This window comes from Silurus meridionalis, chromosome 14, assembly GCF_014805685.1.
Source record: "Silurus meridionalis isolate SWU-2019-XX chromosome 14, ASM1480568v1, whole genome shotgun sequence".
NCBI lineage: Eukaryota > Metazoa > Chordata > Actinopteri > Siluriformes > Siluridae > Silurus > Silurus meridionalis.
The window spans coordinates 13,686,146-13,706,604 of NC_060897.1; the positions used below are offsets into that span (position 1 = coordinate 13,686,146).

General features: G+C 38.0%; 1 protein-coding gene across 1 annotated transcript; it reads left to right on the forward strand.

The window, feature by feature from the left end:
- Positions 1-3,856: 3,856 nt before the first annotated feature.
- Positions 3,857-12,219, forward strand: si:ch73-364h19.1. The gene is made up of 5 exons (XM_046865584.1): positions 3,857-4,460; positions 5,702-5,811; positions 9,305-9,406; positions 9,506-9,679; positions 11,327-12,219. The coding sequence occupies exons 1-5, from the start codon at positions 4,364-4,366 to the stop codon at positions 11,531-11,533; spliced, it is 690 nt and encodes a 229-aa protein (XP_046721540.1). The 5' UTR covers positions 3,857-4,363; the 3' UTR covers positions 11,534-12,219.
- The last annotated feature ends 8,240 nt before the right edge of the window (positions 12,220-20,459 follow it).

The following is a 20,459-nucleotide window of genomic DNA, read 5'->3' on the forward strand; positions in this document are numbered from 1 at the left end:
CTGGATCAATTCACTCAGGGGTACAGTACTATGTTACTGCTCTGCCAGAGCACCGACTTCACTCCAGTGCGGGATCTTTAACAATGTGCTGCACTACTTAATTCTAAATAGAGCTTAATTACAAACAATTTTAATACATTCTATTAGCCCACTATGATGAATTCACCAAAATCGCAAAGTAAATGGTGAAACAAGTCTACTGATTTCAATTCGAAATGTCCTCCGACCACCATCCATCTTTTTCTATTTATTAATATTGCATTTGCAGTATATGAATGTTTCCTCTGTCTCAATAATGACAGACTTTATTTGAAACTACAGTGATCAAATAAAGCACATCATTTTTCAAAACATAAAGGTTGTAGTGTACTGCTTCTTAAAGTGGAATGATATCCATTTTGTTGTCAATGGTATCCATTTTGTTGTTTCATTCTTTTATTCCTTCATTTCTTAATTGATTGATTGATTTATTGATCCATTTATTCGGTTTTTATGTATTCAGAGTGTAAGAAAACTGGGCACTAGGTTGGAGAATTCATTTCCATCCAGTCCATTTCAAAAGACCTTTAACTTAATGCACACATACACACACACACACACACACACACACACACACACACACACATTAAAGCCTAGGGAAATTGTACATAGCCAGTATTTTTGGACATGAGTAGTTAAGAACTCAACACAGACTGTAACCTAATCTCAGAATAACCTGGAAACAGATGTGAGCTGTTGTCCTGTTGTCCAGCAGATCTATTTGGCTGTTTAGTTTATTTATTCATTCATTCATTCATGTTCAATAACCTATTTATCCTGATCATGGTCATGGCAGATTCAGAGTGCAATTCTGGGAAAACTGGGCAAAACTGGGCACAGTAACCTCTCAGTAGCAGGACATTTAATGTAATTCACATACAAACAAACAAACACACACACACACACACACACACACACACACACACACACACCAACACCTAGGGCAATTGTACAAAGACAATCCACTTACTTCCATGTTTTTTGCAGACATAGGTAGTTCATCCAAAACTCCACACAGATTGTAACCTGATTTCAGCATAAAACTGGGGACCCTGGAGCTATCAAGTGGTAACCTATTAACCTTGCACTTGTTTTTCCAAAAAGAAATGTACAATCCCCAAATATCAGCCCAACAATGGAATACACCAATTGAAACACTGTTTAAATATAATAATATTTTCATGCATATTTTATTTTAATTTGAGTTAATTTAACAAATAAGTGATTACAGTGTTTAAAACCTTAAATTAAAATTGGAACGAATCTGTATCTAAATTTCAATTCCATTTAAAGTACTAAAACAAGCTATAATATAATAATAATATTATTTTTATTATATAATTATTCATTAGAAATTATTATTATTATTATTAATATATTAGCGTGTGTGTGTGTGTGTGTGTGTGTGTGTCTAGTATTTATTTTTTAGCATTATTAATATTAAGCCTAATTGAATGGATTATTTATTGAATTGTTTTAATCTAGGACTCAGTAAGTCATGTCAACAAAAATATAACTGCAGTTTTATTTGGATTAGTAATAATGTTGCTGAAAAATGAACAGTATGTAACAGAACCTTACCAGAACTGATGTATTCTGTAGATTAAACAAAAATAAAATTAATAGTAATAAATGTAAATAAGCAAAAATAAAGATCTCCATATCATTTGAATTTCATGATTTTACTTTTACCTCTCTATATAACCTTTCTATTCTTATTATCTATTGCCCTCTTTTTGCCCTAGGAAACATTCTTAAAGAACTGGAAAATCTGCTCTAGGGTCTGTTCGCAATTCATGTCACCCCTCTCACACTTCTCAAATACTTCAACTTCTCAGATACTTCAACTTCAGCTGGCAAGGCTCAAATTTAGACAGGAGTGGTATTTCACTCTCACTTTCCTGCTTAACATTAACTATTCATACCTCTTCCTCACTCACTGCAACCACTACTCATTCCTTCCTCCATACCTTTAATCCATCCAACTATGACTTTCCTGCTTGAATTAGCCAACTTCCACTTGTTACTTTACTCATCCATGGACCTCCTCTGCCCTCTATCTTCTAAACCTAGGAACTTCCTTGGCTGTCAGATGTGTTGCAAAGCAGTTGCTGAACTGTCCAAATTCTCATGCAGTGTAACAGCTGCTAAGATCTCCTTCTATAAAATCTAGAAGCTTTTGCCTATGATACTTGCATCTTTTCTTAGGATCTTAAGATACCTCCTTCACCATCTTTACCCACATTCCTTCAGCTCAGGCCATACCATATAAAAAGCTCTGGGCTGAGGGAATATATATGTGACTGTGGCCTTCTTCACAATTTCCTTGGTATTAACATCCATCTCGAGTCATTTTAACAAGTGCACAATCCACACACTACATCAGACAGCACTGTCTGGTTGCAAAAAAAAAGTTGAAGAAGCCTTGCACAGAGAAAGGATTTCATTTGAGTTTTTTAAATGGTTAAGGATACTTCACTTCCTGAAATAGTGGTACTTTCAACCTTTTTTTAGGAGACGCTCTTAATACATAGTTATAATCCTATGCTCAAATCCTACAGTGCTGAAACATTGCTAGATGCGTTTTAGATGCATCTACTAACCAAGACATTTATTGTGGTTTAGTGACTGAAATGTACACTAAAATATGTTGAGACCTAACATTCACAATCTCACATGCCTGCTGAGCATCTTCTGACCCCCATGGCTGCTAGAATTGCGTCTATTCTTCTGGGAAGGCTTTTCTCTAGTTTCTGGAGCACAGCTGTTGGGTTAGGCACTAAGGTTGTGCGAGAAAGCGTAGTGCACAGTCAGCATTCTAATTCATCCAAAAAACCTTTAGTAGGGTTGAGGTCAGGATTCATGCCAAAACAGGTTTGGTTATAACAGTTCCAGTTAGGGGGTATCTAAAACCTAAACCAGACATCATTTCACCATTTGTGGCACACTTGTGGATGTGATGGTCAGGTGACCACAAACATTTGCTTACATAGTGGCCGTCCAGTGTAAAGACCTTCAGGGAAAGACAATAGCATGAAAAGACGAGAGAGCTACAGATATGTATGTTCTTGTCAGAGACAAGCTAAAGAAGAACATCAACGCTATAGTTTTGTGCAAAATCAGCAAACTGCATATACATAATTATAGCATTTAATAAAATAAAAATAAAACAAAATAAAATAAATCTCAGCACTTAATAAGGCATATAATTTGTTTTTGTCTTTTTTTTTTCTTTTTTTTTTTTTTCTTTTTTTACATACAATCTACTCTACGTATAGAGCCCAAGTTTGGAATAACAAATGAAAGAAGAGATACAATATCTAAAAAAAACCAATAGGTTTAAAGTTCATGGCATTTCAAAAGCGCACAAAAATGCTGATGTGTTCTGGAGAACAGAATTTGAGGTTTTGCCCCAGTTTTCAAGGTAAAGAAGTTAAACTGACTATAGATGACATGAAGCCATCTGAGATCCAGGGTGAACATAACCTGCTTTTTTGCAAACGTGGAGTGATGTGTGTGCTATCACACCAGCAAAATACATTACAGACTAAGTGGTTAAAGTAAACTGTATAGACATAAATACATATAAAGTATTATATTGAGTATTTTTTATACTGTATAAAGGACGCAGCTTTTTTGTTTTGTTTTGTTTTTTGCTGTTTTTATGTTCTCACCAGCTTTTGGGTTCCTGACGCAGGAGGACGCGCGTCAGTTGTAAATCATCTTGTAAATCACCTTTACGCAGATGAGAACGTCCTCCCAGGGGAAAAACAGACACAGAGAGAGAGAGAGAGAGAGAGAGAGAGAGAGAGAGCTTGTGGTTAGGTCGGAGGTGATCACCACCACACACACTTTTTCTACCCCAGCCATAGTAGACTGTCGCCGCGCTTTATTTTGCTGCCTACAGGCGGCCCGAGGTTCCCCCTTCATCTCCAGGACAACCAGTAAACGCTAAAGGAATTCATCTCGGCATATACACAGGCCTCCAGTGGATCCAGGCTTCCAGTGGCACCAGCACGCACCCTTGTTTACTGGATCACTGGTTCACTGATCCCTGAGAGAGCATTTCTCCATCCTTCCCAAAGGTTTATACGTTAAGCCATTTCCACTTAGGACTTCTCCCTGAACGCTTTCCTGCTTCCGTTCTCGGGACGTCACGAGTTTTAGGACACTGGAGGTAAATCGTGACTTGACGCGCTGAGGACCTGCTCCAGACTGCGTGCAGATGGATGGAGAGGGACAGAGGGGAGTCTATCAACTTCTCCGCTTTCTCCCAATGAGATCACTTTGAGATCTGAGTTGTAGGTGCTCGCGCTGATCAGAGATGTTCACCCCAGCGTCTCTAAACGACACTTTTATTTCCCCGACCTCTTCCCCGGCTAATACCCCTACAGATCAGCTCACAGCAGTCATGATTTCATGTAAGTAAAAGTTTAGACTGCATCCTATCTTTATTTGCTCTAACAGTTAGTGTGGATCCATGCAACTGTGTAGCCACATTTATTTTATTCCTTTTTAAATACCAACTCCAAAAAGTACTACTATTGATTTGTCACTGGTTTGGTACCATGTAGAACTGGGGTTCTCAAAGCACGGATCCTTAAAGAAGCTTATTGATTTGATTGATGTTTATACACTAATAACAACTCCATGTCCCACCATTATCAAGTTAGTATACAGTATTTATTACAGAGGTTTTGTATGAGCACGTGTGACAGCTTGATTAGAAAAGATTGACTCGAAAACTCAATATCTCCAAAACAACTTAAATTGTTAGATAAAAATTATATCTTGAAAACAGTTCCGTCGGTCTGTAGAAAGTTCACGAGTAAAAAAAACTTTATGGCAAATATAAGTTGCCAAAATGTTTTACTGGTTAAATACATTTTGACTTAGTCATTTATTAAGTTGATCTCTATAGAATGTGTTTTACATGGAAATGGAAGTATACTGGAGTAAACATTTTAATAATTGCACCTCAGAGAACCATTGATGAAAATGTAATTCACGGTAAAAGGTAGACACTGACATAACCACCCACAAGAGTGTACATATGAATTAAAATGCTGGAGATTGAATGATTATATTTACATTTAAATGCATTTGGCAGGTGCCCTTCTCCAGGGCGGCTTGTAGTTATCTTTTTAATACATCTGAGCCATTTAAGGTTAAGGGTCTTGTTCACTTGCAAACCCCTTCCACAATTACATAATCAGGACAATGACTTAGTGTTGAAATCTAATAGTTATGTCCTATGAGTTTTGTTCAAATGAAATGTCTTGGTATTGAAGGATAGTGATATAGCCTCTCTGTGAGCAGATAAGGATAAGGGCCTTGCTGAAGGGCCCAAGAGTGTCAGTTTGGTGGTGGTGGTGGGGCCAAAACCTCCAACCTACTTATCAATATAATAATTGGACCTTAAAGACAGCTAAGCTCATTAAAAAAACACTACATGCACATTTGTAGGAAATACGTATAAAAAATAGCCTTGAATGAGGTACCTCCTTAAAAAGTATAGTCATGTACCTTTATTTCTGAGAAAGCACAGTCCTTTTTAGCTTTCAGCTGATTGGTAAAGCAGCTGATGAATGGAGCTTAACATGACTATCAACAGCAAATTTAACACCCAAATTGATGATTCTCCTTTCTTTTCTCTTCTCAGTATCTTGTCTGGTGGTTGTTGTCCTGCTTGTCCTGCTGGGGTCTGTCATCTACTGCAAACTCCCGTTCTGCTGTAAATCACGGGCTTATCAAGACTCACATGCTGACTTGGTGAGACTCGTTACGTCCTATTCACACTCCTGAAACCACAGAAAAAAGGCACATCAGCCCAATTGCGTACTTTTGGTGTTTTTTATTTATTTATTTATTTTATTTTTTTTGAGGACAGAAATATTCCACTGGCAAGTTTTTCTAAAGCTTCATTTTGCTGCTCTGCTGGACCACATCTTTATTGTAGGTCAACTTCAGAGACATCTCCCTTTTCCGGAGATATCCCCGACCTAACTTAGAGTTGTTCTTAGGAAGTATTCCAAATACCATCAGATAAGTTCCTCTGAATACTGTAGGTTACTATTATTGTTTAACGATTAATGCTATACAGTTTACAGTCTGTTTAAGTGTGTTAGCAGACTGGAAGGTTTCATTGCCTGCATTTAGTCACATTCTATCTGCAATTCAAATCCAGACTCATTCATTCAACTGCTTAGTAGATGTTTTGCTTCAGTAGATGTTTTTCATATATTTCCGATATTTGGATGGAATTTGTTTGTCCATCATGTGCTTGATCTTCAAGATATTTATTATTATATGTAAAGGAGCTTCTTGCAAGCTACCAAATGCACACACAAAAAAATAGCATTGTGTTCCAAGGGGTGTAAAATTAGTGCGGCAATGTTTCTAAGTATGGCATTTTGTGCCAGTGCATTTTTAGTGCAAGCGAAAGTGATATGTGTCATGTGATATCTATACAGATAGAACTTCCACTAAAAAGGACAGAATGGCTTGATTGTTCCCGAAGGCATATTGACTCACAGTGTACTGTATCTTGGCAAACTTTGCACAGTAATCTGATACGTGAGCCTGTGGAGGAGGGAATCTCCCTTTATACTGCTGCTGGGTTCCAAGTTCTGCTCTCTGATATATCATCTGACCTCTCGCCCTGTTCCTTTCACACATACTTTACCACAGGAGGACTTTCTGACCTGAAAGCAGCTCCTATCCAGTTCTTTACAACACTTTAATGAAAAATATCCAATGTACAGTTATTAGCATTTCGTTCGAAAGTATTCAATAATATTTTTCTTTCTGACTTTTTCTCTTTTGCAATACTAAATATGTAATCTAGAAATGTGATGAGTGTGTTTCTGTATGTTTTCACTATACTTGGGTCTTCTGCATTTATTGATCAAAATCACACGTGTATTAGTGGGTTTACACTTTATTTTTGTAGGAAACAGGTCACAGATCATTTTGAGCTTTTCCCCATGCTATTGTTAGACAGGACACATGCCCCCTTTTGCAGCACATAGCTTAGCAATAACATCTTTAGTGTTTCCTCTTCCTGTTTCATGTTCATCTTGTGCAGGTTCAGGAACAACTTAAGGCTTATCTTAACAGAACAGAGTCTTTTCCCAATCTAACTCTAACCAGAAGGAAACACATGGCTACTTCCCTCTATATTTGGCTCAGGTTTGAGCAGGCAGATGCTAAAGTTACTTGTCAGGAAGAAGTAGAAGTTTATCATTATATTATTACGTGTTTAGGAAATGGCTCATAACACCTTTCATGACACCAGTATATAACATTTAATAATGCTGCAAGGAGAGCTAAAGATTTGTACCATTTCCATTATTTCTGGAACCATTTATTATACAGATTTAAATTTTTACAGACTTTCATCTTATTTTTTAAGGTTTTCCATAAATAGAGGTAGTTGGACCTTCCTGTGGGTGATGGGGAGGATTGTGGAGACAAAAGCTTGGTTTTGGTTTAAGCTCTGAAAAAAGCGCACTACTGAAGAGATTGTCCCCTGACTTCGCTCTTGATTTTACACGCTTGTGCTTTTTCACACTGCCTGAATCAGGGGTGCCAAACAAAAGGATGTCTCTCTTTTTTTCCCCTCAAAACAGCCAAGACTCTTGAAAGTGTGAACCAATGAGAAAAAGTAACCCCTGACCCTTCCTTTACCAAATGTGTCTCTCTTAGTTCTGGTTGGGGGAGCAGTGGGAAAGGTCAAAGCACGTCATAGCGAATGACGTCACTGTTGAAGGCGGCGATGTGATGCCCCTCATTACGCAGTTTGATGGGCTTGTACGGCAGCGATGGCCACCTCTGAAGCAACAGAGATCACTTTGTAGGCGATATAACTCCACTGCACAACCTCACATGCTCCAATGCTACAAATTGATGACTGTTACTTGAGCGACATACAGAGCTGTATAACAGAGCGTGCTCGTTAAGTGGTACCTGCTGGAGAAACAAGCGAGGAACAGAGCTAAGCCTTTAAATGGCTAGTCTGTGGGGTTGGTTACTAAGGGCCCTGGATGACACAGTGTGGTGCTGCATTGTCTTTGGAAACAAAGGCTCCTATTTAGACTTGGGGTAATCACATAATGTCCGGCTGAGACAGAAGAGTCCCCCCAGCATCATAGAGTGGTGGCCAGCCCTAATCACTTTTGGCATGGGGGCGGGTGGCTGTGAGGAAGTTACTTGGTGGTCCAGTCAATGGCGCTATAATTTATGGCCGACCAAAGGTCCCTAAATGGGGTCTAGGCTTAACTCTGTAGAAGTGAGAATAAGAGAAGACACAGTGACAACACGGAGAGGAAAAGGACTTGAATTTATAGCCATGTTCTGTCATTCAGACACAAGATGAATTTAGTAACCTCTTAAACCCACTTACCCCAGGTTTATAATATATGATTTTTTTATCTAAATTTGTAAATAATTATAGGTTATGAGTAAAGATTGTGGTTTTAGAGTGCATTATATGATATGTTCACCACTTGCAGTCATTACAACAAAAGATATCTGTGAAGACATCTGTCAGTGTGAGAATTATTTTGATATAAAAAAAACGGTGTGACATGCTACGGCGCTCATCCAAAAGCCACCAGTATGATGAACTTTACACACGTGTCATGTGAATGCTTTGGATACAGTAGTAACTAAGGCACAAAAATGTAGTCAAAATAACAAACAAACAAACAAAACACTTTGCCTGAAGTCTTGCTAATGCTTACATATAAATGTTTTTTTCTTCTTCTTTCAGCCACAGCGGCTCTTCCGTCTCCACACTACCCTGTCCTCTACATCTGCCTCTTTTAAACCAACTACCTGCATGTCTTCACTCACCACATCCATAAACCTCCTCCTTGGTCTTCCTTTTTCCTCCTTCCTGATGGCTCCATCCTCAGCATTCTTCTACTGATATATCCCATGTCCCTCCTCTGCACATGTCCAAACCATCTCAATCTCGCCTCCCTCACCGTGTCTCCAAAACGTCCTACATGCGCTGTCCCTCTGATAAACTCATTTCTAATCTTGTCCATCCTCGTCACTCCCAACAAAACCTCAACATCTTCAGCTCTGCTACCTCCAGCTCCACCTCCTGTCTTTTACTCAATGCCACTGTCTCTAAACCATACAACATCGCAGGTCTCACCACACTCCTATAAACCTTCCCTTTCACTCTTGCAGATACTCTTCTATCACAAATTAATGTTCAAATATAAATGTTTTTATTTTTTTGTTGTTTTTACAGGAGCCTTCCTCTCAGCACTACAGCAGCAGGCAGACGTTAGTGGGCTCACCTTGTACTGATTTACCCCCTTCCCTTGAAACCCTTGATAACATCAACCCACGGGTAAATTACGTTTCTTGAACAGTGATGCATTGCCTCATTGAGCTAATATTTTATATATGCTATAATTCTGTTACAATCAGTAATCTTTCCATGTATCAGTCAGGGCAGCTGTTTTATGTGGGCGTGTCTAACACATACTGCCTTCCACCTATGGACCTGTCTATACCTCATCTGCCCTCTTATGAGAGCGTGCGTAAGAAGGACAGACAGCGGCAGATCCACATGATGATCGCAGACCGCTTTGGTCTGAATGGACCCGCGGCATCAGCCGAGGTATGAGATTTTCACCTGATGTGTTAACAAAAGTGCACTTCTGAGGTGAAATATTTGAATAGAATAGCTAAAGCTTGTACCCCATATTGACCCAGAGTTACAGCTCCAGTCTGCTCTGTAATTGAACTAAATGATAATGGTATTTTGTTGTGGGAATTATCCTGAATCTTTTTTTGGTCTGCTCTGTTATGAGTGTGTCACAGTGACGCAGATGCAAACAGCTGCTCACCTGTTCTGTTGCTATGGAGTTTATTTCAGTAGGCTTTGATGTCAGGTTTGTGGAGCGCTCTATGACTTGGGAGTAACACATGAGTGCATGAACTAATGGAGGGGAAAAAAAGGCCTGTCAAACACAATGAATGCTGAAAAGTAAACAGCAGAATAGAATGTGGTTTATTGTCTATTCCTACACTCCTCCCTGTGACCCTGTCAATAGGTGGACCAGCCCCCTCATTTCGTCACTTACGGAATGTTACCCTCATTCACGGGGGGTATTAACTTGTTCCTAATTGTCAGATCTGAAACCGGAGGCTACTGCTATACTCCAGTCCTACATTAAAAGGCAAAGAGAGGAGGAAGAAAGAATCAGCTGTGCAATGACCTCGCATCACCATGCAAATGTACTATGTAAATACGGCTTAGTGTTAATATTTTGCAGACAGGGTAAATCACTAACAGACATGTGTCTGTTATAATCGTAGAAATAATTGATGAATATCTTCCCCAGAGACAGCTGGTCATTACTCATTAGTAACATGGTGTTTCTATTAAAACACTTATGGTTGAGCTGTTAAACTGTTACCATGCAACTTTTGTATTGGATGTCTATGGATGCAGTAGAATTATTTTCTCCTTTACTTGAACTAGAAAAGGGAAATCTGTTCCAGCGTGACAATGCCCCTGTGTGCAAAACCAGCTCTTTGAAGATATGGTATGCATAGGCTGAAGTGGAAGATCTTGAGTGGCCTGCCGTAGAGCTCTTAGCTCAACCCTAATGAACACCTTTGGGATAAATTAAAACTCTGACTGCACATCAGGCCTCCTCACCTCACCTACACCAGTACCTGACTTTAATAAAGCTTTACTAAACCTTGTGGCTAAATAAAAAATAATCATCCTATAAGAGTCTTCCTATTAGAGTGGAGGTTATTAAAACAGAAAATTGGGAATAGATATGGAATAGGATGTTAAAAAATTATTTTCAAGTCTTATGTTCAGTTGATCACAAACTTTTGTTTCCTATAGTATATGTAAGTATATATGTTTTATCCTGGCATGTCTTCAAGACTGCATGAATCTACTACTGTATATGGGCTCTAAAAAAGCTCCAGTTTAAATTTCATACCATTTATTGTATTTTTTTTCTTTTTTGTTTTTAATGTAACCACTATTTACACAGTTATTGGTGGTGCTATTATAAAAATAAAAAAAATGAAAGGCTACTGCAAGCCATTTTTTAACAACAAATAAAATAGTATAGATGGCACATATTTTTTCTTGAAGGTGAGACAGGAATTAGCTTTGCTTTGCTGTTTATCCCAACTGTCTTCGATCATCTCAAATAACCAAATGCTTGGATGGTTAAATGACAGTTATTTTATATATATTTTTGTAAATTAACTTCTTGTCATTTTTTGCGTTTCACAGGAGCCGCCCACATACGAGGAGACCGTTCGCCAAACTCTTCAGTCTCTTCAGACCCAAGACGCCCCATTTAACCCCATACCACCACCATCGAGGCCACCATTGGTTCCCCCTCAGCCCATGGATGCATTGCCTCAGTATGAGGAACTAGCACACAGTACTACCTCACCAGATACTGATAATGACCCTCAGCCAAGGGATTCAGAGTAATGAAGGAGAATTAATCTGATATTGTCTCTCCAGTGATGCTGATGGACAAATGAAAAACTATTGTTGTTTTCAAACAATGTGGAATATGGCAATATCTGGTTTAACTGGTGCAGCAGCTCAAAGGCCAAAGAAGTGAAAAAGAAGAAGTTTTACACAAGCACAGTAACACAGATACAAAGCCATGAGGAAAATGCAACCAGTATTCAGGTAAATCCAAGACAGACAAATTCCAGCTATGGAAAAAAAAAAGACAACCATCATTCAGCCTTATCAAATGTGACTAAACTTGCTCAGGTGCCTTTAAAATCGGGATCTGCTGGAGAAAGAGATGATTGCTATTGTTTTCTCGTATATTTCTTTTGTATATATATTCTTGCTTTTCCTGATCCCTTGTAATTCAGGTTTTTTTTTTTTTTCTTTTGTTTAATCACAACTCCTGCTGAATTAGTAATACGACACTACTATTGTGTCCTCATAAATATGAGTTACATGTGATCGGGTATCATGTCTCGGTTCAAGAAATTGTAAAATAATCCAAGATGTGCTGTTATTTTGATCTCTAGCCACATTTTTACAAAGCATGGCTGAAACCATGTCAAACTATTATTAGGTCAGAGAAAGCATCAGAGGTGGAGCTTGGGTTGGGCTACCAAATGTATCTATTAAAGCCCTGAATGTTTTTATTACTTTGGATTGAACTTGTGAATGAGTTTTTACATGTAGTAAACAATAATATCCAACAAGAACCGCAGATTTGCTTTCTGCTCTGTGCATCAAACGATGTATAACTATGCTGTCATTCACTCCTGAACAAAACCGCACACCAAGTCTAATATTGCTTCAGACGTTTTGTAGGTGTGTATGAAACCAATAGAAATATTTAAAATGGACATAAAATATTTTTAAAAGACAAATTAATGAAATTAGCCTGGAAAGATGCTACTCCCTTAGGTTTGACTATCCATCATGCAGTCTTCCCAAAACACACACACACACACACACACACACACACACACACACACACACTCTCTCTCTCTCTCTCTCTCTCTCTCTCTCTCTCTCTCTCTCTCTCCAGCTGCAGTTAAAGAATAGATTTAGACCATGTCTGGGGTTAAAATCCTTAGTCAGCAAAGAATTGAAGCAATGAATCAATCAAGAGATTCGAACTTGTCGATCCTGCATCTGTAAATTATTATTTTAACTTTTCCTCTCTGTCAGGACAAAACAGAACGCCACTGAACACACTTGTTCTTTTGTTTCTGGCTCCTTTTGCATTTAACAAATTCAGCCTTATTTGCAACTCTGTTCATTTGAATGTACTCGTGCAGCCAGTGGGTGGAGTGGTACAACAGACAGCCATTTTTGTCAATTTGAGCAACTTTTGAAATTGTTGGATTTGCTACCAAGACTTTGTATTTAATAACGATTAAAGCAATCCATTTATGAATATGTGTAAAAATGTTATATCTATTATTCTGTCTATATCACTGAAGTTTGTGAGAGCTAATTGGCTAAAATATGGATGGATGTGTGGAATTAATAAGCATCTTTTAAAAAATCATTTTGCTCCATCACAGATTTTTCCAAATCCTGTGAACCTCTTTTAAATGTCCAAGAGGTCTTTCTGGTAGACCTGAAGCTGCTAAGTGTCAAATGGCGACTCCTAGAGGGCAGATGCAGAAACACTGTGCCTTGCCATAGTGTGTAAAACAGGGGTCACCAGCCTTTTTGAAACTGAGAGCTACTTCTTGGGTACCGATTAATGTGAAGGGCTACCAGTTTGATACACACAGTTGTCAGTTTGATCTGAAATAACAAATTTGCTCAATTTACCTTTTATTATATGGTATTATTAATAATTAATGATATTCATCTATGTGAAGACACTGATCATGTTAATGATTTTTCACAATAATTATCAACAATGATTTAAGAAAGTTGGAAACAGCTATTTTTAGAAAAGGCCCGGGGGCTACTCATGTGGTCCTTGCGGGCGACCTGGTGCCCGCCATGTTGGTGACCCCTGGTGTAAAAGCTGAAACGAGCTTTTGAGAATTATAGAATTATAAATGCTTCTAAAGGTGCTATTGTACTTAAGCCTCCTGATGAGAGACAAGGAGCAAAGCGATTTAAGACTTTACAGCTACTGCTGGCCCTCAGGGAGAAAGTCACTGCAGTGTCAACGACATGTCACTGTGGCCCAAGAAAAGATGCTGGGAACGCAACAGTTGGGTAATCTCTTTAACAATTGTCTTCAGTGTGACTTGACACTTCGGGTCATGGATGGTCTAAGACACAGCCAATTAAAATGAGGAACCATGTGGAGGCTCTAGTCATCACTGACATTCCACGATCTCATTAGGTCAGTTTGAAAGTTTTTGTTGAATAGCATAAAAAAAAAAAAGCTGGTGAAAGTCTTGGAAGTTCTAATATACTTATCAATTATATGTTTATTTCATTCAACATTGTGTTATGTAGCATTGAGCACTACATCTGTGACCGGACAGTAAAAAAATACTATTCAAATATGTTCCAATTAATTGAATGGTAGTTTATATCAGGTGGTGCTTTGACAGCTTGAGCTTTTTATTACGTCTAATAAATCGCGTCATTCTTTTAAAAACAAGAATAAATAAGACTTTTATGAAGGTCGTCAAACACAACAGGATATGCTGCGAACGGAAAATAATGAACACAGAGTAGATTATTCTTCAACAACAGCATGTCCAAAGTGTTCATCTACACTACCTTTAAAAGGCATGTAATATTTTAACCAACATCTCCTCTTACATGTAATGATGTGGAACGTTCCTGAGACATGGTAGTTTCTGTTATCACTTACCAGCAATTCCCTCACCTGTGGCTTCTTTTCTCTCTTGAAGTTAATAAAAATAATTAAATAAAAACACAGCTTGTCATGTGACAGAGGACCTAAAAAGCACAAACCCCCTTGTCCGCTATAGTGGAAGAAGACTGTGTGTTTCAAATTATGTGAAATGTGTGAATTGCTTTTTTACGACGGTCCGGCATGAGGGAATAGAATGGGGTGAAAAATAAAACAAAGAAAAGGAAGGCAGATAAATAAAGTATAAAAACTATATAAAATATAAGAATATATAAAATATATATATATATATATATATATATATATATATATATATATATATATATATATATATATATATATATATGAGAGAAAAAGATGTATATACAAAAAAATGTTTATGGCAGTAAGCAGTAAAACAGTAAACAACAGTAAAACAACAGTAAACAATTTAAGGGTGGTTTTTGATTGTCCAAAAAGTGCCCGTGTGCGGTATGGTGTGGTGTAAAGTGTCCATAAAGTGTCCGTGTGCGGTATGGTGAGGTGTAAAGTGTCCGTGTGCAGTATGGTGTGGTATAAAATATAAAGTGCACTGTGCTGTGCGAGTCCAGTGTTTAAAGTGTCGTAGCGCGAAAAGTGAGATATGTGCAGAGAAAAAAAGTGTGATGATGGAGAGAGTGGGCCAGTTTTTAGATCCTGGGTGTTTCCTGGTTTAAACTCTGAATGGCCTGCGGGAAGAAGCTCCTCCTCATTCTCTCTGTGTTCGCTTTCAGGGAGCGGAAGTGTTTCTCTGAACGCAACAAAGAAAAGAGTCCATTATTGGGATGGCTGAGATCCTTCATAATCTTCCTAGCTCAGGTCCGGCACCGTGTGCTGTAGATGTCCTGCAGGTCAGGGAGCGCGGTGTGGATGGTACGTTCAGCTGAACGCACCACCCTCTGGAGGGCTCGCCTGTCCTGCATGGTGCTGTTCCCGAACTAGGAAGTGATGCTACCCATCAGAATGCTCTCAATGGTGCCGGTGTAGAAAGTCTTTAGCACTTGAGAGGGTAGTTTAAAGTCCATTAAGCGTCTCAGATGGTACAAACGTTGCCAAGCCTTCTTCACCAGGGTATTGATGTGACAGGAACAAGACAGGTCCTGTGTGATGTGAACACCTAGGTACCAGAAACTGTCCACTCTCTCCACTGGGGTCCCGTTGATGTTTAGCGGTTGGTATGACCACCCCTTCTTCGTGCTGAAGTCCACGATCAACTCCTTAGACTTGCTGATGTTCAGGAGAAGGTTGTTCTCCTGGCACCATCTCTCCAGGTTTTTAACCTCCTGTAGGTAGGCCGTCTCGTCGTTGTTGGAGATCAGACCCACCACAAAGGTGTCGTCAGCAAACTTGTTGATGGTGGTGGAGTTGGAAGTGGCCACACAGTCATATGTGTAGAGTGAGTACAGCAGGGGGCTCAGAACACAATCCTGGGGACCTCCAACTTAGAGGTGAGTGTGGAGGGAATTATGGTGTTAAATGTTGAACTGTAGTCCACAAACAGCATCTTTGTATAATTCCTATTTCTTTGCTCCAGGTGGCTCATCGTGGTGTGGAGGAGATGAGCAATGGTGTCCTCAGTGGAACGGTTCTGACAGTACGCGAACTGTAGTGGGTCCAGTGTGTCTGGTAGTGATGCAGTGATGAAGTCTCTGACCAGTCTTTTAAAGCACTTGATCACTACTGAGGTCAAGGCTACAGGGCAATAGTCGTTAAGGCAGGCGTGCTGGGGTTTCTTCGGGACAGGAACAATGGTGGACTGTTTGAAACATGAGGGGACAACAGACTGTTCCAGTGAGTGGTTGAATATCTCAGTGAACACCGGTGCTAGCTGGTCAGCGCAGGCTTTTAGAACCCGACCTGTGATGCCATCTGGTCCTGCTGCCTTCCTGGTATTCACTCTCTTGAATGCCCTTCTCACGTCATGCTCCGAGATGGTGAACGTGTTCACCTCTCCGGCTCTTTCGGCGTGCATCCGCTTGATGTTTTGTACATCAAGGTCTCAATATCTCCTCGTAGATAACTCAACAATTTGTGGTAAAAAAGATGGAAGAGATGTTACTTTGGAAAAAAGAAAGTAGAATAAAATGGACATTACATTTTTTCTCAGTTGCTTTGGAGCATTTCTCAAATCATCCTTAAGATTTGCAAATCAGTAAGTGCATTCTCAAAACAATGTGTACAAACAGCACAATACATTGGATTTCTTGCAAAAGCCTGTTTTTTGCTCAAAATCTTAGCAGTTTACTCAAAAGTAAGTATTTGTGTCAATGAACAGAACATATCATTACCATCAAAATAACAAGTCCTTTTATCATTGTTTATGAACAAGATAGTCAAAATGTTTAGTCATTTTTTCAATCTGAAAATGCTTTATTTTAGTATTTCCTGATGTAAACTATGTTTTGAAAATGCACAAGGTTGAATTGGCAACTATGAATGAACAAATTTACACATTACTGTATGTGGGATATTGATTGTAAGAGACTGGACAGGATTCACACTTTTTTTTTTTTTTACTAGTGGACTGACTAAAAAATTACAATATAATGTCATTGTGATAGAAAATAAAAAGACACAAAATAAAATTTCAAAAGGTAAACATAGGAAACACTTTTTAGACAAAACTGCGCATGCCGCACTGTACAGTGCAATCAGTCTCTACCCCCTGACGTCCCTGTCTGTCGGGCCACAGATTTTCATCCACATCACAACAGATATCATGCCTTGCAATACCATTGTGAGGCCATGATTGACAACATGGCCCACAACAGTGGCTCTAATTTCATCTGAAATGTGTCTATGTCTCTGGCGTCTTCTTCCTCTTCCTCTATATTGCCTCCTTAACCTTCCAGCATGCATCCTTATTCTTGGCTCTTGATCATGTTCGTTTCCTAGTTGTTCATCCATTTTCAACAATTGTAAATCTGTGTTTTGCTCTTTTTATATACACTCGCCAATTACAGTAAAGGTTCACGAGATTCAGCCTTGACCTATTTTAGAGAACTAGTTGATTATTATCTGAAAGTGAACACGCCCCTTCATTAGTGACATTTAAGGTTCATCTGCACAATTCATCAATTCAAGACACATTTACCAAAAAAGTTTAAAAGAATTGTGAAGAAGAAGAGCTTGACAAATTTTGACAACTGGTTTAACCATTTTGCATTTAATGACTTATGCAACGAAGTGGTGCCTAAATGTTTTGGAGGTTAAGACCATTTAGGTGAAACCAGTATAATACATTTTGATCAACATGACATAAACAACTGATAATGTAGGAAACAACAGACACTTGTACACAATCGAATAAATGATGTACAAAAGCATTCGCAATTTGATCAAAGCAACAAGAAATGTTCGTATGAAGAGCACAAATGACTAAATGATTTGGAGGTTGAACAAGTAGTTTTGAGAATTTCATTTCTGATCTGAAAAATGCTCTAAAGCGACTGAGAAAAACTGTAAGTCAAAAATGTAAGTAATGTATGTATTCGATTAACCTCAAACCTGACTGCTAAAGAACAAATGACACTTGAAAGGAACTGTTAAAATGATATCAAAACAAATAAAAGTACAAATAAAAAAAATGATCTACTTAGATTTTACTTTTCACAATATTAGGAACTCATGCACAACTACTCACTCATGAAGTTAACCAATACAGCAGCGCAGTACATAAAATCACGTAGTTACAAACCAAGAGCTATGATTAATACTGACATCAAACATTAGGAAGGGAAACATTGTGACGCATAAACTGTGGTATAGTTGTTGGCTAGTTTGAGCATTTCAGAACCTGCTGATCTCCTGCTGATGTCCTACATGCACAACAGTCCCTACAGTTTTCACAGGGTCATGCATCTTGTTGATGAAAGATCAGAGAAGAATTGTCAGACTGGTTTTAGCTGACAAAAAGGTTACAATAACTCCAGTAACAACCCTGGTGAAGAGAAAGGGATCTCACAATGCATATAATATTGAATCTACAACAGCAGAAGACAGACTGTAACAGGGATCTGGATCTGCAGTGGCGCACAAGGGAAGTGGTAGCTCTGTGATAAAGACTGGAGAAGATTGTGAGTTCAGAACCCAGCACCACCAAACTCCTACTCCTGAGCCCTTGAGCAAGGGCTCATCATAAATGAGATTTTTTAGGTTGCTCTAGATAAGGGCATCTGTAAATGCACACTGAAATATTAAAAATCAAAAACAATGATGTAATAAACTTCCTAAACTAACGTGGAAACACATTAAACCAATGTGTATTTCTCTTTACTCGCAAATTTGCCAGTACCACCCATTAGTTAGCTCTCTGTCATTCTACCCAAGATAGTGAAGGCTGTGTACCATACGTTCTCTGAAGCATGCAAAGCCAACCAAGAACATCTTTTTGAGCTGCTGCTCAGGCTGCATCTCAGGGCAGTTTCTGCATACACACTTTCACAGACACTCATGATTAACTAGTGTCTCATGAATTAAATCATGGCATATCATTCCCATCAGAATGAAAAGTCCCTTTGTCATTGTTCACAAACAAGATCTTCAGAATGTTTAGGCATGTTGTCAGTATGATGGTGCACAGTTTCAGTATTTCCTGATATAAACTACGGTTTTGGATAACAATAATTGAAAATGCACAAAATCTAAATTTTTTCTGTACCTATGAATTTCAGCAGCACAAATGTATTTATTTGATTGCATATTTGATTTATATTGAGTGCAAGAGACCGAACAGGATTCACACTTTTACTGTACTGTATTAGTGTCCGTTCATTTCTTAGTTGTTCATCCATTTTCAGATATTGTAAATGTGTTGTTGCCAAATGAAGGTTCACAAGATTCACTTTTGACCTTTTTTAGAGAACCAGTTGATCATTGGTTGATCTGATTCCATGCACTCGCTTCATTAGTGACATTCAAGATTCATCTGCACGATTCATCAATTTGGAACACATAAAAAAATAGTTTAATAGACATTTAAGCTTTACAGATTCTGACAACTAATTTAACCATTTTGCATTCAATGACGTATATAATGAACTGATGCTGAGATGTTTTGGGGGTTAAACTGTTCATGTGAAACCAGTATAATATTTTCTGATCAACATGACAAAAAAAACTGATAATGTAGGAAACAGTAGACACTTGTACACAATCGATTACATGAATTACATGAAAGCAACAAGAAATGCTTTTATGGTGTGCACAAATGACTAAAAGAGGTGGAGGTTGAACAAGTCCTTTTGAGAATTTCATTTCTGATCTGAGAAACGTGCCAAATCAGTGGAGAAAAACTGTAAGAATCTTTTCTTAAAAACAAACAAACAAATAAATATATAATACAGCATTTTCAATCAGAGGATTTTCACAACTAAGAAAAGTCGGAATAGTAGTTTTTAATTTATTAATAAGTGTAGTTTAGATAAAGCATTGCATGTAGATACAATTTGGGGCATGGATAGATGGATAGATAGATAAAAAATGATACCAAAAATAATACATTTTAAAAAGCAAAATGTGACAATTAAAACGTAACAAGTGCGCATGACTTAAGGTTGTATTCATTTGTTTGTTAAAGTGTTATTAGCAAGGATTATTATTAATAGTATTTATTAATTTATTATTAATAAATAATGAATATTAATAAGTAAATTATATATAAGTATATTCATAAGCAGAGCAGTGCATGCAGGTGAGATTTTGTGCACGAAACGATGTTGTTTTATAAACAAACAAACAAACAAAAAAATATAAAAATAATATATATACATTTAATTTTATTTAATAAAAAATATATATTTGTTTTATTAGTATTAGTAAATTATAAAATACATTATATAATATATAATAATAATATTATTAAAAAAATCTTTTTTTTAAGAAAAAAAAAAGCAAAATGTGAAAATTAAAAACGTTATCGTTGCGTAAAATAAACCCGCTCTGTCGTCATCGCTGCATCCGGAAGTTCGTGAATCAATCCCTTGATCCCAAATGCCCCTTCACACCCTACCTCACTGCGCAGCTCTCGTGCACTACCTAGTGCACTACGCGTTTAACAGGAAC

What these genes read in the sequence shown, in the direction of transcription:
- si:ch73-364h19.1 (XM_046865584.1), top strand. Translation starts at nt 4,364, where the DNA reads ATGTTCACCCCAGCGTCTCTAAACGACACTTTTATTTCCCCGACCTCT. An exon ending in AAGACTCACATGCTGACTTG is followed by an intron (nt 5,812 to 9,304) that starts GTGAGACTCGTT and finishes TTGTTTTTACAG; the next exon opens with GAGCCTTCCTCTCAGCACTA. An exon ending in GACCCGCGGCATCAGCCGAG is followed by an intron (nt 9,680 to 11,326) that starts GTATGAGATTTT and finishes TGCGTTTCACAG; the next exon opens with GAGCCGCCCACATACGAGGA.